This window comes from Netta rufina (genome assembly GCF_964035555.1).
Source record: "Netta rufina genome assembly, chromosome: 28".
In the NCBI taxonomy this organism is placed as follows: Eukaryota; Metazoa; Chordata; class Aves; order Anseriformes; family Anatidae; genus Netta; species Netta rufina.
The window spans coordinates 2,729,730-2,753,146 of NC_140152.1; the positions used below are offsets into that span (position 1 = coordinate 2,729,730).

The window sequence follows — 23,417 nt, forward strand, 5'->3', positions numbered from 1 at the left end:
ACACTTGCTGTGTTGTTGTAGTGTACGGAGAACCCAAGGTGTTGTGCGGTGAACAGAATTACCAGAGCTAGGAGCAAATTAAAAGGAGGCCACAAAGATGGACAAAGCAAAGAGGGACTCCACACGGTGGAACATCACCATCTCCGCAGCATACACGTTTAGCTTCTTTTTTCTTCCTTCCCCATAGCATCATAGGACACTATCGCTCCCCCTCCATCACCTAGGACGTGAAGAGAACTTTCATGAATCCCACTTTGTCCCCAGGCCACCCTGCCAGGCAGCCACAGCAGCCAAATTCCCAGCCCAACAGCCCCTCTGCCCACCGTGGTCCCAGCAGGACAGCGGTGGAGCTGCTTAGGATCACTTTGGCCCTGGGAGGCTGCGTCCTGTGCTTTCCCTGTGACAGGATGAGTTATCAGCTGTTGGAGTTGCCATAGCAACCGTTTGAATTTTTAGCACCAATGCTGGCTTTCGCCAGACTGGAAGGGAATGCTGGGCAGCCTGATTAACATGTCGGCCTGCCTGGGAAACCAGCTAATTGTCTTTTTGTTTAATTAGCTCATGGGGCTGAGGACGAGAGGGAGGAAAGTGCTGGAAAACCTCTGTGTCCTCCAACAGCAAGGATCCGCAGGGTCCGTCCCCTGTTGTGTAAAGCCGCTGCCATTAATGCACGAGCAGTAGATGCTCAGCTGGCTTCCCAGGAGCTTCCCCTTCCCAAGATCCAGTTCCCATTGCATCTTTTTTAACCCCAACCACTGGAATTATTTCCAATAGCTCTGCCCGCAGCTGCCAGCCCACACAAGAGGGTCACCACTGCGCACGTTCTGGCCCCACACTTATCTATGAAGCAATCAAACCCCAGGGGGGAACAATACCGGGCTTGGGGACGATCATTTCTATCTCCACCTGAGGTGTTTTAAATAGGTGATGGGTTATTGAGAGGTTGTTTCCCCAAGAACACGGAAAAAAATGGGATGCAAGCACTGACCTGTGCAGAAAGGCCGTTGGATTTCAGGGCTGCCATCACCATGGGTGGTTTGCTCAAGAACCTTGCCAGGAGAAGACACCTGCGCTTTGGAGGTGTCAGGTGGGAGCATGGCAGGAGCTTCTCAAGGACCTGGGTCCCCAGAGCAGCCGTGCAGAGATGACCACACAGAACCACAGAACTGCAGGGGCTGGCAGGGCCCTCAGAGCTCCCTGGGCCCAACCCCCTGCCAAAGCAGTTCCCCAGAGCAGGCTGCCCAGGGAGGCGTCCAGACGGGCCTTGAAGATCTGCAGAGAAGGAGCCCCCCCAGCCTCCCTGGGCAGCCTGTCCCAGCGCTCCGGCACCCTCCCCGGGAAGAAGTTCTTTGGCGTATTGGTGCGGAACTGCCTGGGCTCCATTTGGTGGCCACTGCCCCTTGTCCTGTCCCCACAGAGCCCTGAGAAGAGGTTGGCCATGTCCCTCTGTCTGCCACCCCTCAGCTCTTGCCAGACACTGCTCAGATCCCCGGCTGAGGCCACACCTGGAAGCTTTTTAATTTACTTCCCCCCTCCCAGCGCCTCCATTTGGGGAAATCCCCAGCAGCTGCTCCCCAAAACCCCTTCCCCACAGCATCCCCGGCCAGCAGCCTCCTTATTCCAACAAGGCACCGCGAGCCCTGCGGACGGGGGGGTGCAGCACAGCTTCTGCTGCCTCCATAAACCCCAAAAACCTCCCCCAACAAGGGAGAAATCCTCCCCGCCCCCCACCCCAAAAAAAATAATTCGGGGGCGCTGCCCCTTTAAGCCAACCCGAGCAGGCGTTGCCGGGCGGGGCGGACCCGACTGCGCCTGCGCAGAGGGGGCAGCGGCCGGCGGGGAGAAGGGCGCGCGCGCGCGCGCCGATTGGGCGGCGCGCGCTTCGCCGAAGCCCCGCCCCTCTCCTCCTCCCCCCCCCCCTCAGGCCGTCACGTGACCCGGCGGCGGCTCCCGGCGCGGTGGACGCTGGAGGCCAAGATGGCGGCGGAGCTGGTGGAGGCGAAAGTGAGTGAGCGGCGGCGGCGGCGCCCCCCCGGCCCCCAGCACCGGGCCTCAACCCCCCCGAAGCGGGGCTGGGGGAGCAGCCGAGGCTCTTCCCGACCCGGAGAGACCGCGGTTGGCGGCGCGGTGGCGTTGCTGAGAGGAGGGGGCGGCACCCTCGGGCCTCCCCCCCCCCCCCCCCCCCTTCCCCCGCGCCTTCCACCTCGTTCCCTTCCCCGGGGGTCCCGGTGTGGGGTTGGAGGCCCCGGGTTGAGCCCTGAGGCGCTGCCCGGGGCTGGGGGCTCTGAGCTTCACCCCCCCCCCCCCCCCCCCCACACACACACAGCCAGGGGCTGAGGAGCGCGGGTGGCTCCTGCCCGGTAACGGCGGAACGGCCCCGGGGGGCAGGGGGCGGTGTGGGGGGGGGGTGGGGGAGGGAACGGTTTGAGGGGGGGGGTAAAAAGGGGGGAGGGGGAGGGCCCCGTGCTCCCAAGGGGGCTGGGGGTAAAAGCCGTGGTCCTGGGGGAGTTTTGGGGTAAAAGGCTCGTGGGGGGAAGCCCCTGCTGCTGGGGGGGGCTTGGGGGGAAAAACCCTGCAGCTGGGGGGGGGCTGGGGGGAAAAGCGTTGTGGGGTGAAGGCCCTGCTGCTGGGGGGGGGGGTGAAAAGCTCGTGGGATGGAGCCCCTGGTTTTTGGGGGGGTACTGAGGGTGAGACCTTGTGGGGTGAAGAAGCCCCTACTTGAGGGGGGGGGGTTGGGGCAAAGCCCCTGCTCTTAAGTGGGAGCTGGGGGTGAAAACCTTGTGGGGGCAAAACCCCTGTTCCCCCCTGTTCCTGGGGGGGGGGGCTGGGGGCAATAACCTTGCAGGGCAAAGCCCTTCACCCAGGGGGCTTGGCCCCCTTCCTGGGTCCCGGTTTTCTGCCCCCCCCTCCTCTCTGGCAGGGGCTCCGCTGTCCCCGGGGATGAGCTGGGATGCTTTTAGCCCCCGTGGGAGCAGCTAACGAGCGCCGTGGGGCTGCTTGGCCGCAGCAAGAGGTGCAGAGCCTGTTGTAAGCGGTGCTGCGGGCTCCCCTCTGCCTCCTGTGTGGCCTCTGCCGTGGTTTTTGGGAGCCCAGCTCTCCTCTGGAGGGAGGTGTGCTTCCAGGACCTCAGCTGGCACCTCCTTAGCAGGTGTTTGAGCGCGGCTCCGCGCTGCTCGCACACGAAGCTGCCTCAAAGGGAGGAGCTGGCGATAACCTGAAGGGATTTCTGTCCTTAACGGGATCCCTCCAAGCACCCCTCGGACTGTTACGCAGATCCGAGCCTCGATGAGACGTTTGCTTTCTGTAAAACTTATGCTGTCCCTGCTTGAATCCGGCCTGGACCGTAAACCCTTCTGAATGTAAACCAGAAAAGTCTGGTGGTTCAAACTTCGCTTTCTGCACCAAAAGTCCTGAGCAACCGGCGGTGTCGGAGCAGCAAGCACAAGAACCTGTCCGCTGTTCTCTGCCTCCCCTGCTGCCTGAGTGCTGCACAGCCTTGCTGCTTTTGTTTTTGTTTTCAGGAGCTTCAGTGAGGGCAATGCTCTCCCTTCTCTGTACTCAGAGAAGGCTGAGGCACAGGAATTTGGGCAGGGGCGTGCAGGTGGCACCCAGCGGGGCCGTGACGTGGATCCGGAGCTCTTGAATCTTGTCGTTCCCCCAATTACACAGCCTTTCTCTCATCTTTAAAGCTATCTCCCTTTTTTTCCCTCCTATTAAAGATATTTCGGGACACTTCACAGGCATTATCTCTGTAGCATAGTTCCCACACACCTGAAAGCGAATGTTCGATGTTTCTGGATTCATTTGCGGCTTTCTTCAGCTAAATAAATCATCCACGTCTTTCATTCCAGGAAATCCCAGGACTGCCATTGACTTCCACAGAGTTATGATTTTTTTGGGGATGATCATGCGTTAAAAAAGAGCGGAGAGAAGAGACCTGCTGCGTCTCTGCTCCTTGCTGGGGCCACGTCTTGAATTCTTGCATTTTCCACGCGCTGGGCAGGGTGTTGAGGGAGTAAATCCGGGTTCCTATCGGGTATAATTTCAGGGCAGCTTGAGCCTTACAGCCAGAGGCCGCCTGAGATTCCCCAGCAGCAGGAGAGCAAACTGGTGAAGGTGGAGCTGGTTTTAGTGCTTTATCAAAACACCGAAAGCCATAATAACCAGCGCAGCAGCTGCTGGCTGGGAGCGTGGGGGAGTGCTTGGCAAAGCCCCCGCCTGGAATCCAGAGGCGCCGTTCTCATGGGAACACACTCCTCTCCTCAACAGCCTCCTAATATCTCTGGGTAGCCTCAGCTAGGTACCTTTTCTTCAAAGTCCTGCGGGTACAGGACGAGTTTGAGGGGTTTTGCCCATCTGAACGGCACGTGGGTGATACTCTGCTCAAAGGTTGGCAGCCCCAGGTCACCGTAACGTCAGCTGGTTTTCAGTTCATCATCCTTTTCTTCCTTTTCTTTGCAATAATGAGTTGTAGATAAAGGTTTTAACCTAGCTCCCTTCCCCAAAGATGCCTGGGACGTTTGGAGGCTTTGAGCAGGGTGGAGGAGTTACCGCGTGCTGCTCCCCTGGGGTCCCTGGTGCGTGGAGCAGTAATTCAGGCAGCGTTTATGGCATTTCTCCGGTGTGGGTGAGCCCGTTGGGATTTCACTGATGATTTCTGCTGTGCTCAGACAGGTGCCTAATAACCGGCACGCTGATCGGGTGGCTGACGGGGTTGGGCGCCTTTCTTCGAAGGGATTTTTAGCATTTTGGATTCCAGGTTGTAGAGAGCGGACCTTTTGCCTTTGTGTATCGCTGTACCAACGTTTCTAATTTTTTATCCCCCAGAACATGGTGATGAGTTTCCGAGTCTCAGATCTTCAGATGTTGCTGGGTTTTGTTGGCAGGAGTAAAAGCGGACTTAAGCATGAACTAGTCACCAGAGCATTGCAATTGGTCCAGTTTGACTGCAGCCCCGAGGTTTTCAAGAAAATCAAGGAACTCTACGAGACTCGCTACGCCAAGAAGAGCTCCGAAGCCGCCCAGCCCCAGCCGCAGCAGCACCGGTCCCCCGAGGCTCTCTCCATCCATTCGGCGTACGAGCGGGGCAGCACCGTGGCTAGGACTTCTATCTCCACTCCCAATATTGACTATCCCGCGCTCTACGGGAAATACCTTAACGGACTGGGCAGGTTGCCACCCAAAGTCGTGAAGCCCGAGGTTCGCCTGGTGAAGCTGCCCTTCTACACCACCCTGGATGAGCTGCTGAAGCCCACAGAACTAGGTGAGTTCCCCGGGTGTTTCCAGACGTAGGTGAGTTCTCCGTACACCCGTCTGTTTCTGCCACGCTTGGTCTCGGAGAGAGAAAACCGAAATAGGTTTCAGTGTCAAAGAGGTGGCAGTGTTTTCAAGGCTCTCTGAAGTCGTGTGACGGGAGGAGATGGATCTGACCTGTGGTGGGCGTCCCACACCCTCCCTCCTTCCTCCTTCCCTCGTGCTTTAAGCTCACAGAAGAATATTTCCTTTTTTTCTTTCTGCCTTAGAACAAGAACGTGGTCGCTTTGAGAGGTGGTTTGAAAGCCTGCCTTGTTTGGCTGCAGCTTGCTTATCCCTGGTGGGCAGAGCTGCAGAATTTCTCTGTGACTCCTTACCTGCCCTCCCTGTGTAACGTCGCACTGATGGAAGAACTCTTGTGCTGCTGTGGCACCTGGGCTAAGCGAGCACGCTGGCATTTTCCCCACTAATGCTGATTTTTAGTGCTGAACAGTCCTGACCCAAAATCTCCTAGGGATGAGAGGGGGTGGTACACGCTTCAAACAGTTTTTCTGACTCTTTTTTTTTGGCTGTGATAGTGCTTAGTGCGTGATGCTGTGCGTTCTGAGGAGCAACTGGGAAACTGTAAGAAGGGCTTTCTCCCACCTTGGGGCCAGGAGGCTGGTTTTTTTAGTTATTTTAACTCTGAGAAATGAAGAGTGTTGTCCCAGAGGTTGTGTGTAAGGTTTTTGTAGTGAGGACAGCACGTACAGAGGAGAATTGGCATCGTAGCCTGCTTAGCCTCAGTGCCTCGGTGGACGTGGTAACATCAGGCCTCGCTGGGAAGCGCAGGAGCTCGGGGAGCTGGTCTTCCTTGGCTGAAAAACCTTCTGAAACGCTTCCAAAAAAAAATAATAAAAGCCAACAACATGAAGATAGGATCGTGCAGGTGCACAGAGGGCTGCAGTGATGGAAATGGAGGTGTGAGGTGGCTGCCTGGGGTTACCCAGGTATACAGATAATGGGGGTGTGTGCACCTTGTGAGACCACAGCTCAAATGCTTAAACCTGTCTTTTATTTTTTTTTAAATCAAGGGAATTCAGTTCTCAGGAAATGGCCTTCTGTTCCGTGTGCCTACACTTTACAATTCCTTAATTCCATCTTCCTGCTTTTTCATCAGACTCTTTTTTTTATTCTCTTCTGCCTCAAAGCTAGTTTGTTATCCCTTAGGCTCATTTACCTCCTTTTTAAGTTGCCTGATAATTTCTGCCATATGCTTATTATCCTTTGTGTGTGTGACTTTCCCTTATTACACCTGGCTCTGTTACTAGCCCTGAAACAAGCAAGTTTGTTAGTTTTGTGTTTCGGTTAGCTTTCTGGAGACAAAGTCATCCTGATCTTGGTCTTCATTTGAAGGTTTGGTGTGTTAGGGCTGTGACCGTTTGAACAGTCAGAAGGAGGCAGCCACTGTAAAACTGAGATACACCTTTAAATGCTGCTTGGGGTATGGGCTAATTCAGCCCTAAGTGTGAGATGGCATTTATTAGTCAGAAATGCAAGTGGAATATTTTGAAGAAAAGCAATTCTAAAATGTGGAAACACCCGGAGATAGGAGCGGGGATTTACTCGCGGTGATTAATAGATCTTATTAGAAGCTGACGTGAGATGTTCTGTATCAGATCCGAGGTCTCATTAAATTTAATATCTCACCTCTATGTTAGCTGATGCCTCCCCTGGGTCGGCGTGCTCCCTGAAGCATATTTGGTTAATTTTCCCTTTGATGGGAGAGTTTTCTGCCTGGGGATGGGTGCCGAGGAGCTGGGCATTGAGCAGATGTTCAGTTGTCGTCCCGGTCAGCTGTTGATCACCCCTAGATGTCTTCCACATGATTTTCTCAGCCTGGTGGGCCGCAGCTGTAATTCCTCCTGCCCACACTCCAGGAAATAGAGGTGCGTTTGTTGCTCTGTACAGCTGGGAGTATTTAGATGTGGCACAGAGCTCCTGGGTGCGACGGGCTTCTGGAACCACTTCTAACGCCGCCAGGTAGCACAGCCCCACGTGGGCTGGATGGGGCAGGAGGGGAAATAAATGGATCCGAGGAGAACCGAGTGGTTTGCCTGCTGTGTCCACACCAAGCGTAAATCAGAGATTTGTAACATGGAAGTACCCAAAAGAGACTGCTCTGGTTAAAAACACCTCGCTGCTGCTTGGGCAGCGCCTTTCCCCGGGCTACAGACGAGGGGGTTAAGCACAGAGCCCTGCTTGGAATAGAGGAAGCCTGATTTATGTTCCTGACGTCGATGGGAAGCACATTTGTTAATTAAAGGCTCTCTCGCCTCCTTGAGATGGAAGGTGAGGTGGGCAATGCCTCATTCGGTCTGCAGGCAAGCCGATTCCCTGAAGAAGGGTCGGATTACCCTTGTCCTTGTAGACAAAGGTGGCTTCAGCTAAAAGCAAGTAGATTAGGCTCGTCGTGAAGCAGCTACTCCCTCGTATTTGGGGGCTGCACACACCACGCCAGCCACTTGGAGTTTAGCATCCGAGCTACCTGCACGCAGACAGCTTTCTGGTTCGGTCTGGGGATGTCAACACGAAAGAGTCCTTTTAATTTAGGTAAATCATCACAATTCTCTCGGGTAGGTAAAGCTTAAAATTAAGATTGATCGGACACCTTTTTAGAGGGAGCGAACGCTAATTACCTTTCCTGCCTTAGCAGCTAACGAGCAGAGCGTTGCCGTGTCCTGCAGTGCCTGCGGGGTGTGCTCACCCTCTGGCACCTCTGTGGGTGAAGCAGTGGCAACGTAGCCCCTGCACGAAGCCGAGTGCCCTTCGGTTCAGTCAGAGCAGTTCCTGTAGCCAGGGAGGGAAAAATGAGTGGGACTGCGCCCTGCATGGACTGCTTTGGGGGTGTAGGGGTGAGAAGAGGGGTGTGCAACGAGCTCAGCCCCACAGAAACCTGGCAGCAGCACATCTCTGACATCTCGAGGGATCCAGCCACAGTGTTCGCAGTATAATCTGTGCTGGGAGCATGTAACGCCTTGAGCGAGGTTGGTCAGTAAGTGTAACAGCGAGGAACGTGGTCGTTATTAGAGGGAGAAGGAAAACCTTGGAGCAGGGGAACCTCAAAGCCCTGCCGTCGATGCAGTCCCTGTTTCGGGTGGCTGGAGCAGGAGCTGCAGGTTAGGTTGGCTCCTTGGAACAGGAGCCCTCTGCAGTTACATCGGGCTACGGTTTTGAAGATGGTTCCCCAGGGCCTTTTGGGTTTAGATGTCTTCTCTTGTTCTGAAGCTTGCTGATCAAGCTCAGTCTTTAAAATAAATAAATAAATAAATAAAAATCGATGTCCTGCTATCATCAACTGTTAAAATAACTGAGCCCAGCAGCGCTCGTGCAGGTCCAGGAGCTGAGTTGTGGTGCCGAGACATCGGTCCTGGAGCGAAGACAGAGCTGTTCCCTTTAGCTTCAAAAGCCTAACGTGTAAATATTGTTCTGGCTGCTCATCAAAGATGTGAAGAGCGGATTGGGTACCCTAAAAGCGTACCTAGGGGAGGTGGAGCTGATTTTCCAGAATGAAGGTGTTGAAGGAAAACAAGCTCATTGCTCAGCTCTGTCTTGCAGAAGCTTTTCCCCCATCTTTTGGGGATGTTCTCCTGCACTTTCCTCAAACATCCAGTCCTGATCGCTGCTGATTTTATTTTTTTGTCTTCCCTCCAGCTTTTTTTTTCTAAAATTGGGGTGTTTTGTGCGAGCCCGCAGCAGGTGCCCGTGGGGGTGGTGGAGAAGTGCCCCTGGGGTGTTTCGCATCGGGGCAGCACGCATTGATCTGACTTCTCATGCTGCAAGCACAAGGAGCTTTTACTGAGTAGCTGCAGGGAAAAAACATGGGAAAATGGTTGTTTTTAGACTTGTGGTCAGACCATAGCCAGCTGTGCCAGCTTGCCATCGTACCCCAGTGTTGGTAGAGGTGATTTTTTGGTGGTTGAGTGAAGGAAGGCGCAGCCCCGGAGCAGTACTTGCTGCTGCTGCTGCCTGGTGTGCAATAGGATGAGCAAATGGCCTGCTTGGAAATTCAGGGGGTGCTGGAAAGCTGCCCTGGAGAGGTGAGCGGAGGCTCCTGGATCCCTCGCGGGGTCTGGTTGTGGTGCTGGGGGCATCCCCTGAGGGTCCCGGTTCTTTCTGCAGGCAGTGCCCTGCTCAGAGAGCAGGGGAGCATTTGCCAGGTGAGCTGATACAAATGCAAAACAACATGAATTTCTTTTTGTTTTGCATCCCCAGGTTTGCCTTGTTTTTGTGTAGCTCAACAATCAGCAGGGCAGCCTGCCTACAGGCAGCTATTGAAGCAATTATATTAAAAAAAAAAAAAAAAAAACTTTAGTTCTTGTTGTTAGAAAGTGCCCAGTGCTGCAGTCCTTGGGAAACGCTCCGCTTCTGGCTGGTTGTTCTGGTCAAGAGGCACTTAGGTGGAAACTGAAATTCAATTAAAAGTCCACAAGGACTTTTTTATTATTTATGAATTCTCCTTTTGTAGTTTTAAAGCTGAATTATCAAAGGGAAGTATATGTAGTCAGTGAATCGGGTTGTCACTGCGTCTTTCAAGATCTTAGAGCTGCAGAGGTTTTGTCCTGCCTTCGTCTTGTTTTTGCTCACAGAGAAGCACATTTTCCTACATCCTAAATTCTGGTATATTGGCTTTGAGTAAACTAGCCGGTGACTTTAAAATCCACTATTCTTGATTAAAAAGGAAAAAAACTGTTCTGTCACTTCCTGTTCTTCGTGTTTATCTTGGGACTTTCAGCAGCTCCAGGACCTGATTTTAGCTGGAAACACGCTCTGATAATCAAATGTGCTCTGCTAGAACTCAATAAAAGGTACTAAGTGGAAGTCTCAGGTTTTCCACATCTGAAGCTCAACGTTAATCACACTAAATGCGTTTGGTTTTGAATTATGTATGGATAAAAGACCAATTAGTGCTGGGTTCTCAGCTGAGCGTTTCTGCTCTAACATCCTATAAAACACGCCCTCAACTCCAGGTGTTTGTGAACAGTGTTCTGTCTCTTTGTTTCTTGTGTTTTTCTTTTATTCCCAGTTGATCCCTTTTTTTTTCTTTCTTTCTTTCTTTCCTTTCCAGAATCAGCCTCACAGTTTCATGCTTTCATGACATTTGTTCTCATATGAACGTATGCGTGTTGGCTTGTTGATTATTTGAGGAGAGAAAGGATTGAAAAAAAAAAAAAAGACCAAATCCACCGTGTGCTATCAGTGTGCTAACCCGAAAAACAGGCCAAAAACCAAACGAGCACTGCTGTAATCAGCGGCACATTTACCAAAACTTGGTTTATTATCTTGTTATGAGAATGTGTGGTGATAGGAGCTCTTGTGCAGCTGTATGGAGGCAGACAGGACTTAGACATAAACAGAGCTCAGAACATTTAAAAAAAAACAAACCACCTCGTGCTTAGCAGTGTAAGAGCTAGTTATTGCCAATTTGATGTACATTTTTTTTTCCCTCTTCAGTCCCACAGAACAATGAGAAGCTCCAGGAAAGTCCGTGCATTTTTGCATTGACCCCGAGACAAGTGGAGTTGATCAGAAATTCCAGGTACTTCTCACCGCGTGGTAATAGTTGGAGAAATGGAGGCTGTCTAATTCCTGAGTGTTCCCTCTCTGTGGGAGCTCGTGGTCCCTGCATGGAAACACTTGAGGATACCAGCAGACCGGCCACATCCAATGTAAAGCAAATAGCTTTTGTGGGGTGTGGGGGTACAACACTTCCCGTCTAAGTCCCTGAGTTTCATTTCTGCTCCTCTAGTGTCCCGTTTGAACGGTGTATTTGAGCAGGGGAAAAAAAGAAGTATGAAATTGTTGATGACCCGAATTCTCTGCTAAGCTCGTGTTGTGAATATTTGCAGATTTTTCCTTTGCATCAAAAGTTCAAAAGCTCGCCGTGTAACGCTGTTTGCATCTGAAAGAAGGCTTCTGTTTTGCACAGGGTGCTATAGTAACTGCATAGGCAAACATCTTGCACCGATTAGGATTTAGCCTGACCTCTGTCACGAACCAACTTTTGATTTAAACAATGAAACGTGTGAGACACGTCAGTGCAGGCAGTAAGGCTTGCTCCTTCGCTGACCTGCTTTGGTCCTTGCTGCCACGAGAGGCCAACGATGCAGAAAAGGTCCTCCACAACCAGGCGTTATGTATCACCTTTAAATACTTTAAATAAAAGCATCTTCAAGTACTTCTTTTCCCAGTAAAATCGTGCTGGTATAAACTCAGAGGAAGGTGGTGTTTCTTGACTATCCAGTGTTGATTGCTGTTGGAGAAAGTCAACAGAAGCAGTGCAGGGGAAGCTGTGTAAAGACATAACAGAGAGGAAACGATACCCACAGAAAGCTTTAAGGGTGATAAAAGACTGCACATACTGTAGCTGATTCTTAATGCTCTGTTCTACGTGTATTTGGGTTTGTGAGAAAACTTCCACCATCAGGAACATCTTCAGTACAGCAGTTTCTCAGCAGGGGTTTCGATGAGTGTCGTTCCCTGTCTGGAGTGATCGTGCAGCGTGAGGATCTTCCCCTGCCTCTGGTAGCATCCAGGTGCTTTCCACGCACATCTGAAACTGTCACATCAGCTCCCGACTGTCAGCTGAGCTTGGGTTCCATCCCCTCCACCCCAAAATGAAACAAAAATTATGCCAAAACACTGAACTGGAATGTGAAAGGCTTTCAGAAGGAAATCGAGGCTAATTCTGGTTTCTCACCTAGTGCCTTGAATCCTGTGCAGAGTGTGTTTGGTACCTGCGTATAGAGCCACCTAATAAAATCCCCTCGTTCTGTGATCTGTAGTTTTCCTGATACCAGTTGAAATACTGTTATAAACATTACCAGTGAAGTTAGCAGTGATAAATTGTTCTGCTGGTGCCATAATACACAGATTCCTTGGTTTGCATGAACAGCTTTAATTGAATTATTAAACAAAGTCTTGAAGGCGCAGTCAGATACACCTGACCTTAAAACCTAGTTTTTATAAATGCTTACAAACAAGAGAACGCCAGGCAAATGGGTACCTCTCTTCAAACAGTTTTACAGTTTTGAAAGCCCAGGGGAAGGCTGTAGGATGGTGCATTAGGAAACAATATTTACAGGGCTGCTGATATCTGCAGAGAGAATTGAATAAATTAAATTGTGGGAAGTAATTCTTTGAAGATTTGTTTTTTAAAATTAGCAGACTCTTGAGTCTGACGAAGGTGATGGCCGATTTTGTTTTGTCTTCACATAAGTTTCTGTTTCTTCCTTAATTTACTAGGGAGTTGCAACCCGGTGTGAAATCGGTTCAGGTTGTACTAAGGTATGTCTGAGCATGGGGTTAACTTACCGTGAAGTGCAGCGGGGGGGAGGAGGGGAATGCATTACCCAAAGAGAATAACCTTCAGTGTGGTTTTTGTAGCTGTAAAGATAACCTACAGTAAATTGCTTGTTTACGTGCAAGTGTCTTAAACTCTACTTTCTAACCTCTCCTTACATGTACCACTTGAGTTAGTGCTGCGGTAGAAAACAGCAGGGTGTCGGATTTGTCCACCCAAATCTCAAGGCTGCATGAAAACCTGGAGAGCAGAGTGGAATTGGCTTGGCTTTGGCCAGACGAGGGAGCATGGGTTGGTGTGGTAAAGGTTGGCTGCTGGTTGGCGTGTAGAGCTTTGAAGCATCGAGCAGCGTGGGGATGCTAAGCGGGGTGTCGTTTCTTTGCAGAATCTGTTACACAGACACCAGTGCTCCCCAGGAGGACCAGTACCCCCCGAACATCGCGGTGAAAGTGAACCACAGCTACTGCTCGGTGCCGGTAAGTTGGGGACGGGCGGCACTGCAGCTTTGGAAGGACTGGTGGAAGTATTTCTTTATTCTGATGAAGGCAGATTATAAAAAGGCATGACTTAGTTCAAGGTTAATCTTCTGAGGGGTTATCCGCGTTCATAAACTGTCCTTGCAAAAAGACTTGATCCTTTTCGCTTTGTGCTGGGTCAGGCTGCTCAGCTCCCTTCTGCCCCTTTCCTTGAAAACTGCGGGTGGGTTAGAATTCAGCTAAGCTGTTGGATAAATGTTCCCCAACAGCAGCATCTTCAGCATTTAAAAAAAAAAAAACAAAAAAAACAAACAACAAATCTTTCTGCCTTAGGGCTACTATCCATCAAACAAACCCGGAGTGGAACCGAAGAGGCCCTGTCGTCCCATCAACCTCACCCACCTCATGTACCTGTCTGCAGCCACCAACCGCATCACTGTCACCTGGGGGAACTACGGGAAGGTACGTGCCGAAGGGAGCTGCACAGAACTGCACCAGCACGTGCAGGAGAGCAGCCGTGCTCATCCTTCCCCTTCCTCCTCTCCTCATTCTTTTCCTTCCTCCTTAGAGCTATTCCGTGGGGCTGTACCTAGTGCGGCAGATGACCTCGGCAGAGCTGCTGCAGAGGTTGAAAACCATCGGAATCAAACATCCCGAGCTCTGCAAAGCACTTGGTGAGTATGTCTGCCCGAGAGGTGCCTAGGGGAGGCTCACTGCATGCCCCTGACACTGCAGCATTCCTAACAGCCAGGCTGCTAGAAACGTTTCGGGAACAGCCGCCTGGTTCTGTGCGATTGCTTTCCTCCAGTTGTATAAAAACACTTTTTGTTTGAACAGGCTTGCTAAGATGTTTGTTAGTCGTATGAAATTGCCCCAAACCCGTGTGCAAGTGCAGCATTTCAGCAGCGTGTGTCTCTCACGGCTCTGCAGAAGCTCTGCATCACGTAGTTGGATTTAGGCTTTGTCTCCAGGTTATATCGTGATGAGTGCCGCTGAGGGCCGGTGTCATTCTGATGCGAATGGCTTCATGCCTTCATCTGAATAATTATGAGCTGATGAACATTGCCACAGCACCTCGGCCTTGACCCGCACTATATCCAAAGGAGCTTTCTGGAGCAAGGGATCCTGGTGAAAATGTCCTGCTGCCCACCCCACCCCCTGAATCCTAGGGGCTGGCAGTGGGATTTCACCAACAGAACTTTCAAATGCGTTGCCAGCTTCAGAGAAGAGATGATCCCGAGAGATGTTTATCCTAGACCACTCAGGTAAATCATCATGGTATGAGGCAAATAAAAAAACATTATGGAAATGTGAGGGGAAATTACTTTTTCGAGGCAGAATCGGACTTGCTTGCAGCTCCAGAGAGTCTGGAAGACTTCCAGTTATTTAATGTTAGTGGAGAGACCGTTCTTGGTATTTAGTTCTGCATCAGAGAACTAACATTATGGATCATCATGGTCTTTAAAACATGCTTTTTAGATGATGGACAACTCTTACCAGGTGTAAGCAGCATGATCTTGGAGATAGCTCGTAGGTCACAGGGGAGATGATTTCAGGCATGTCAGGTCTTCAGATGGCTAATCTACCTCGTGGGGCTTATTGCTGCTCTAGCCAAACTTCTGATCCTTCTGATCTTCACGTGTGTAAGTGCAGCAGACCTGTAGCGCACACACACTTTTACATCTGTATACCACAGCAGATGGTGTTCGTGGCAGTCTTGACCATATTAGCCCACTGACAGCCAGCACTTACCTATTAATGTGAGAAACACAAATTTCCACTTGTTAAATATCCCCTGTTCTCAGAACACTGGTTGTGCCCATCAGAACCTCAAACGAACGAGCAGGTGCTGGTTCTGAGTTGTCTTAAAATGCGGAGGATCCTCTCCTCCTGACACTGTGCTCTTCTTGAAAGCAGGCTCAGCAGCGTATTCTGTTCCCTTCAAAGCAAGCGTTTGCACAGTGGCTTCCTGAACTGAAAGTGGCAGGCAGAGGTTCTGAAAGCAGCTTTTTTTTGCCTTTTCCACTTGGTAACAAACCTCCGGTTCAACTGAGCTGGATAACTAACAGCTTTGGCTGGGTGTAGGGGCAGAGATGAGCTGCACTTGGCAACCTTCAGTTTAACCAAATAGGAGCATTATTTCGTTTCGCTTCACTTCGTTTGGCCTGTTACTGCATGGAAGTTGTTTGGACATCTGAAACCAACAAGCACAAAAAGCTTGTAAACTTTGCTTTTAGAGCTCTGGCCTGGACTGCAAACGATTCCCCTTTCAGCTCCTTGCAATATCCCTCAGTACTTACTAAAGCTCCCCTTTGACTTGGGTTGCATCTCGGGGCTGACTCATCTTCCTTTGCATATGCTTCTGTTGACTTTAGTAGGAACGTTGTCTGCAAACAGATGCTTGTATGCATGGCTGCGGATCCAAAAGCAGTTTAAGACAGCTTGATTCTAATCAGGAGGTCCTGGAAAAAGCCCATTTTTCCTTTCCATGCATCCTAATTCATGCACAGAACGTGCTCTTAGCAAAAAAAAACCTTTGTGAAAATTAAACTCGGATGAAAATCCTCCTAACGTGAAGAAAGCAACACCAAACCTTGTAGACGTGTGAGAATTTCACATCTGGGAATTCACTCTAATTAGAGCTGCGTGTTGCAAAACTGCATGCAGCCTCATTGTCTGCAGATATCTTGTTATGATCTGCAAAGGTCAAAATAAATGCTTGACTTGCTCCAAAGAAATAGGGTGATGCAAGTGTCCTCGGCCTTTTCAACAGCAGCAGCTCTTCTTTAGGAGTCGTGGGGTCGTTTCACTTTGGTTTGATTCTGCACCTTGAGGCAGGACCTTCCCCTGTGGGAGCTGCATACCTGCTCTTTTTGATTTCCCTGCAGCCCCTCTGGGTTTTCCTTTTTCCCTTTCAGTACGTGGCAGCAGGGGCAGGGCTCTCCCTCCTTCCCTGATGTCTGACTCTTTCCCAGCAGATGCAGGATCGCTGCTTTTTGCATGGCTGCCTTGCTCTTTGAGCTGCCTCCCCTGGTACATCTAGGTCTTTCTGTGGTTCCTTGTGCAAGAGTTTGCTGGAAGAGATGAGCTGGCCAGCATGTAAACTAAAGAGTTCCAGCCCAGTAGCACTAGGAGGAGGCTTGTTTATTGGATGGAGAAATCCCGATTTCCTGTCAATTTGACTCTATCCCGTGCTTGCTCACTTCTGGGGGGGCTTTCTCAGAATTGCAGGGAGCAGGGGCATGCAGTTAACCCTTCCCTATTGCCACTGATCTCGGAAGGGAATAAAATCCATCCCGCTTGTGCTAACGAGCAGGCAAGTCTAAACTGACTTCTTCCTGGGAGGCTGTTGCTGCGTGCTAGAGCTCTGTCCACTCTTTCGCTCTCTGCCAGAACAACTGCCCAAACAGCAGGAGGCCCAGGTATGTGGGTGTTGCAGGCTCTCTGAGGGCAAATAATGACAAAATTAACTCCCAATCTACTCCCTCGTTACGATACTAACATGAAAAAGCTGCCCAGCAGTGTGATTTCCTTCTGTGCTCCAGCTGCCCAGCCTGCAGCTTCACGTGAGAGGTAGCAGAGTTGCTCAAAGAGCCTTAACAGTAACTTGTGGTCGGTGTGCACCTGGTTGCCCTCATCCCAAGGGATGGACCTAAATCCACCCTAAATCTCCTTCGCTTGGTCTCCCTGGATGAGGGGCAGCCCGTGCCACTTGGCTCGTTGGGAAGGGAGTCAAGTCAGGGGCTGGGGACTGTAAGAAAACGTGAGCTTCCTAGCAGACAGCTGGCCTGCACTACATCGTGCCCACATCGTGCCCAAGGTTTTTGACTAGCCAGGCAGCACAGGCAGTGCTCTACTGAGCTCTGAAGGCTGCACGAGCCTGGCCTGGCTGGTACAAGAACTTTCTGTCCCCTGCATTCCCTGGCTCTGACAGGCAGAGCTTGTCATCCGCGGTGGAAATGACTTGTAGGCAGCCAGGGGCTGTCGGTGAGCTTCTTGATGCGTTGTTGCCAGGTTTAAGCTTGCATCTGTTAAATGTTGTGCCCTCTACTCTTACTGCAGTAAAAGAGAAGCTACGCTTGGACCCGGACAGTGAAATAGCCACTACAGGGGTTCGTGTCTCTCTCATCTGTCCGGTAAGTCCCTGCAAGACATCTTACTCTGTTTTTTTTTTGTCAAGAAATCCTATTCTACTGCCAGACCTGTTTTGTGAGCTGTCAGACCTTCCCTGGTGTCTCAGGCTCTGAGGAGGAGCTGTCTGGTGGTGGCCTGGGTGGGGTTTGTCCCTGATCTTCTGCTCTTTGCTCCAACAGCTAGTGAAGATGAGGCTGTCTGTGCCGTGCCGGGCAGAGACCTGCGCACATCTGCAGTGCTTTGATGCCGTCTTCTACCTTCAGATGAACGAGAAAAAGCCCACATGGATGTGTCCTGTGTGTGACAAACCAGCGCCCTACGACCAGCTAATAATTGACGGGTGAGTGCATCCGTTTCTATCCCCAGCCTCTTCCTTTTCTTTCTGCCGGGCGTGGCACTGCGCTTTTTGGTCTCTGCATCTGATTGAAGTCTGCCTCAACACAAAGCTGGAAGTGCCTTCTGCTCCTGCATAACGTGCCCACGTGGTTGTCTTGGTGTGTTAGAGCAAGGCTTGCTTGTCAGTTTGCCCTTCTTGATTTACACGAAAGCGTTTTAAGAACCGAGCATTTACTGCCTCGCTCTTTTCATCAGGCTGCTGAACCCGCACAGCTAGCTGCCTTGGTTGACAGAGGTCATGCTGCGTGGAATAAACCCACTTTATGAGCACCCGATAAGGTGATTTGTGATAGGAACCATGTTCCCGTTCTCTTGTTGGTGTCAGGTGCTTGTAAGCTTGCAAGCAATTCTTGGCGTGCTCTAAGAATTTGGCTGGGGGAATCTTTGCCAGCTTTTATAGCAGACATCCTGCAACGTGTAGCCCCCCAAGAAAGAGGAACAAGTGCAGCATTTGCATTAGGAATGCTCTCTTTCTATGGTCTTGCTCTGAATCTGGCATAGTTATCTATAAAAGCACAGGAAGGAATTAGAGCAAGTAAATTTCAAAGCGCATTTGGACAAGGGTGAGGAAAGAAATGCAAGCCCCATCAAAAGTTCTTCGAACATGAATTTGGGGAAGGTTGCTTTGGACTTGACACTCAACTTGTCACCTAGCCTTCAGTCTGTATGGGAGTGGTGTTTAACTCTGGTCCAGAGCTACGGGAGTTTGCTTTTCTTTGTGCACTTTGGTAAGAACAAGGGTCTTGTCATCAGTCAGGAGGGCTGGGTGCTGTGGCTGAGCCCTACAAGAACACTTTGCAGGTGATCCTTTAAAGTCCGAGGGAGTCTTTACGCTGGAGAGCTCAAATATGCAGCCATTTGCAGAGAGGGTTACCCAAACCCAGCAGATCTCCCTCTCCTGGTTGCAGACCTGGTGGATGGAGTCCTGTACACAGGCTGCAGAAGGAGCCAGGCTGCCAGCAGCCACCACCTGAGGCAAGCCAGGAAAAAATAAATCTGCCTGCAGCGCTCATCGGCCCCGGCAGCGTGGGCTCCAGAGGCCGTCCCTAGAGGAGAGCTCGGTAGATTGCCTGGCTTCTGTTCAAGAGTAAAGGAAGGAAGAAGGGAACTAATGCGAGTGGTGACCTCCACCCACCCCCCAGCTTGAAGCTTTGCTGCTGCAGAAGGCGGGGAGGCTGCTCGGGATGGGCTGGGATCGCTGCCAGCCCTGGGGGTGCTCCGGCTGCCGGCAGCGCCGCGGGCTGGTGGAGCCGAGGTGCAGCGAGGTGTGCGGCTCTCAGCTTCTGGGAACCGATCTCCGCCCTCGTGGCTTGGATAATTGGCCTCTAATGCAGGTTCTCTGCGATGCAGGGAGAGCTCGGAGGGGTTGCTCGGGTGCTTCCAGCTCCCTCGGCGCACGGGGCAGTGCAGTGAGCAGGCGGCTCAGCCCGGGTGGCGCGTTCCCAGCAGCGCTGCGCTCGTAGGTGCTGATCCCATCCAGCGGTTGTGGCTTTTTAGGCAGCCCGAAACAGCCTGGGCACAGATAACCTGTTTGCTTTGTCCTCCGGCCAACACCAACAGGAAAATCCAGTTCCTTCTGAGATCCCCAACAAAGCTGCTGAGGCTGAAGGGGAAAGTACAAGGGGTTGGATTGTGGAGAACCTCTGCGGATCAGCAGCACGCTTGCTTGTCCCTCTCGGACAAGGAGGAGGAAGAGGAGTTGGTTGTCACTGCTGAAGGCTCAGCACGTTGTTCTGCCCCTGCTCTGCAGTGCTCAGGGCTGGGTTTTGGTCCTGGCTCTGTTGGATGGAGGGGTGACCTTCAGCTTCCTGGCAGTACGCTGGAGGGAACCTGCTAGTCACGGCTGGATGTTGGTAGCTAAAAAAGGGGCGTAGTTCCTAGGGAGGTGGCTGGCTGCTCGTGTCTGAGATCCTCAGGGCCTGCTTAGCTTGAAATCACAGCCGTGGTGGGTGCTCTGGTAGGGGACAGGGCTGTCTGCGGGGCCACATCTCCTCCTTGGGCTGGGAGAAGGCAGAAACGCGTGCCACCAACAGCTCCCTTGGGCTTCTCAGATTTTTGCTATGAGCATTTCTTAGTGCTGGAAGGAAATGCCCCAACCCGGAGGTGAACAACCCTGCAGAAGGGCAGTTTAAGAGCAGGTGCAAGCAAACCTCACAGGCCAATGGTACCAGGGAAGATCAAATACCCAGGGTGTGAGGTGCAGTGAGGCAGAGTGAGCCCCTCGTGCTGGTCGGTGTCTGACCGAGAACCTCGGGGTGCCTGCACTGGGGATGCTCCCAGAGGTGAATGATTTTTTTTTTTGTGTGTGTAGATGCATATATTGTTGTGGTGGCGTTGGGAAATACGAATAGGAAGCGCAGTGCTGCTTGTTGGCTGCCTTATTTCCTAGCAGAAAGGGCTGTTGTGGCCCTGGCGGACGTCTCGATGGGGCTGTCCTGGCACCAGCCCTGCCAGGGCTCTGGGTCGGGTACCACAGACTGGGGAAACTGGGTGAAGGGGCAAGGCTCTTCTAATTGCACGTAATTAAAACGTTAGTTCATGGCTTAGGTGCGTTGTCAGAAAGGACTGGGATGGTCTGCGTTGTCAGAACCTGCACTCGTTTTATGGGAAATAAAACGAGCTCTTGACTGCGAGGGCTGTCTGTTCGGCAGCCTCCTGCTAATGCCCAATTTCTCTTAAATTGAAGGCTATTTAAGGTGAAGCTCCAGGCTGCTGGCCAGGGCTGCTGCTGGCCTCAAGGTTAATAGATGGCATCTTCTCTCCCGTCCAGGCTCCTGTCAAAGATACTGACCGAATGTGAGGACGCAGATGAAATAGAGTACCTGGTGGATGGCTCCTGGTGTCCCATCAGAGCCGAGAAGGAACGGAGCTGCAGCCCTCAGTGTCCAATATTAGTTCTAGGTGAGCATCTGGAGATAAAGGCTTGGCATTTCTGTAGGCAGCGTGCACGGATTGGGGAGCTCTAGTTTTGCAGGGGGCTTGTGAAGAGCTGCGTGACATCTGGGAACACAGAACGTCCCGAGTTGGAAGGGGTCAAAAAAAAAGGGATCCCAAGGTCCTGACTCCATACAGGACCCCCCAAAAAATCAAACCTGGTGCCCGAGAGCCTTGTCCTAATGTGCCATTTGTACCGAGTACTGCACAGCCACGAGAGACCACGAGGGTCAGAGCATCCCCCCGAACTGGACGTGAATTAATTAGTAGGGGTTTTAATTAGTCCTCTCTTCCCTGCCCCCTCTCAGGTTCCTCAGATGTGAACGGGCTGCTGCCCACCCCTAACGGTAACGGTGAGAACGGCAAGGCCACTGCCGATGTCGTGGATTTAACACTGGACAGCTCCTCGTCGGAGGAGGAAGAGGAGGAGGACGAGGAGGAAGACGACGACGACGACGGACCCCAACCAAAACGACGCTGCTCTTACGAGAAAGGTTTAGTTTCTGCCTGCTGACTGCGGAAGCAGCTCTGAATCTCAGAACGGACAGACTTGAATACTCTGGTGCTTATTAAACTGGAGGAGGGGGAGAATGTCCTCTCCCACCTCATCTCCCTCCCTCCCCGATCTCCTTTGACTTTCCTATTCCAAATTAACCATTAAAAACGAGAGAGAGAAAAAAAAAATAAATAAAACCATTGAGCTGCTTCTTGGTTGGAAAACTACCCCACTCAAAGCCTGACCCTGAAACCGGAGTCTGAAGTAAGGGAAGTGTCTTAAGGCAGCCAGAACCCGCGGCTCGCTGCTGCCCTGCACCAGGACCGTTCAGCTCGGTGGAGTTCACCTGCAGACCTCCAGGACACCCGACTCCCGTGCATCTCCAAAGCTGTGTGCATTTTTATTGTCTTGTTGAAATAAGCATTCCTGGTTATCTACAAGTTTTGCTGGACATGTTTTGGGGAGGGAGGGGGGGCGGTGGGATGGGGGGAGGGATGGGAGAGGAGTTGGGGGGGGTGGGCGAGGGAGGTTTGTATAACCCAGCGAGCATAGAGGGGGGGTTTTTAGGGGTGGGGCTGGGGGGCACGGGGCGAAAGGGAAGAGACGTCTGATTGGAATCGCACTGTTCTAGATAGGAGCTCGAGCAGCTCTGCACCTCATGTAAAGAGACACGTTTCGAATCTTTTAACCCGACCCGAAGGTAACGTAGAAATTTGTGCGTAGTGAATCGTTTTAGTTGAGCAGAAGCCATGGGGGAGGGAGGGTGGGGAGGGCTCGAACCACAAACCTGTTGTATTTTTTGAAGTGCAATAACTTGGTGTTTTTGAAGACTCAAAGGGCTGCGCATTCCCTTTTCCCTGAGAAGGTTTTGGTGCTGGAGGCGGCGGCGCCCTGCAGGACAGCTGGACCCCTGGCGCGCGGGGCGGGCGGGCGAGGGATGCGTGGGCCTTCGAGAAAATGCCAGGTGGGGGAATCTCAGTTTCTAGCCAACTACCTCGGTAATCTCCAATTCAGGTTTCTTTCAGTCACCACCCGGTGCGCAGCCCGCCGCTGGCACTGCTGGGCAGGGCGGCGAGGACAGAGCCGAGGGACGGCGCGCGGAGCCCCGTGGCCACGCGTTCGCAGCCTCTGGACTTTCCACTTCTCTGTTCAAGGCTTTGGTCCCAGACCCAAAGCTACTGCTATGCTCTTGATGGCAAAAAGTTGTTGTTGTTGTTGTTGTTTTTTTTGCGTTTCCAAATGGTAACCTTTTGACTTTTGTCTTAGAGAATTTTTGTAATTGACTTTGCGTAAGCAGCTCTGCTGTTCCCACTAATGCCTCTGAAGTCTGTTTTGCTTTAGACCTTGCTGACTTTTCTCATCTGGGGATGAGAACAAGCGTTGGAGGGAAGCTGGCCGGCGCCTCTGCCCCTTGGCATGCCCACGGGACAGGTGGAGAGCGAAGGGGACGGGCTTGGGGAGGCAGAACCACGCGGCGGCGCCTTCCCGAGCACTCATCCTGGGTCAGAAAAAAAAAAACAAAAAACATCAAATTCCACCCAGAACTGTTTTAAGTCCTTGTTAGTGACTTACCTGAAGGCGTCTAGGGACGGAGCGAGGAATTGACCTCTAAACGCTCTCGAGGAAGCTTCAGCCTATAGACCCAGCATCTCTGGGGCTTCCATCTCCACATCCTGCCCCTCGTATCCCACCAGAGTGAAGCTGGGGGACAAACGGGGGGGCCCTGCGGAGAAGCACCGCGTTGTCCCCTCTGTCCCCTGGCCCCTTGTGGAGCTGGGGGGTCCCCCCAGGGCAGGTCCGTGGCGTTTGCTCTTCCCGGTCTTGCTCCCACAGAGAAGCTCTGATTTGTACGGCAGACTTTTCTTTATCTTCTCTTCTTTTGTTTGTTTTTTTGTGCGTAAAGCAATATGTTTTCAGGTTTAAATGGGGGCAGGGGCGGGAAGGGGGATTCCAAATGAAAAAAATTGGGTAGAACTCAAAAATTAAGTTTTGCTGTATAAAGTTCTGTGGCTCACAGTAGCTTTAGAGTCCAGTTTTTTCTAATATTTGTATTCTAATTTAATTGCTTTTAAATTTTCCAGGCCAAGCCACTGTTTGGAAACATCATGCTTCTGTTACTGCTTTCTGTTTGAGTTGGCCAGCTCTTCCTGTACATATGTTTTTTCTTATATCCTGTTTTTTTCTTTTTTGTAAAGAGAAGAGAAAAAACAAAAGAAAATTATTTTTCTTTCCCTCAGTACACATTCTTCAAAGTTCAAATTATAGTGTTTGTTAAATAAAAAGAAAGATTTACATTTAACTCCGCTGTCTGCTTGTCGCGTTGCTCCTGGCCCCGAACAGCTCCCTGTGCTGGCGGCCAGAGCCTCCTCTGGTCCCTGCTGGAGAT

General features: G+C 51.5%; 1 protein-coding gene across 1 annotated transcript; it reads left to right on the forward strand.

Moving 5' to 3' along the window:
- The first annotated feature begins 1,943 nt into the window (after nucleotides 1-1,943).
- PIAS4 (protein inhibitor of activated STAT 4) lies at nucleotides 1,944-21,471 on the forward strand. Its single transcript, XM_084302458.1, has 11 exons — nucleotides 1,944-2,004; nucleotides 4,828-5,263; nucleotides 10,747-10,831; nucleotides 12,538-12,579; nucleotides 12,981-13,071; nucleotides 13,405-13,533; nucleotides 13,640-13,745; nucleotides 17,134-17,207; nucleotides 17,385-17,545; nucleotides 20,372-20,502; nucleotides 20,844-21,471. The coding sequence occupies exons 1-11, from the start codon at nucleotides 1,978-1,980 to the stop codon at nucleotides 21,047-21,049; spliced, it is 1,488 nt and encodes a 495-aa protein (XP_084158584.1). The 5' UTR covers nucleotides 1,944-1,977; the 3' UTR covers nucleotides 21,050-21,471.
- Nucleotides 21,472-23,417: the final 1,946 nt, after the last annotated feature.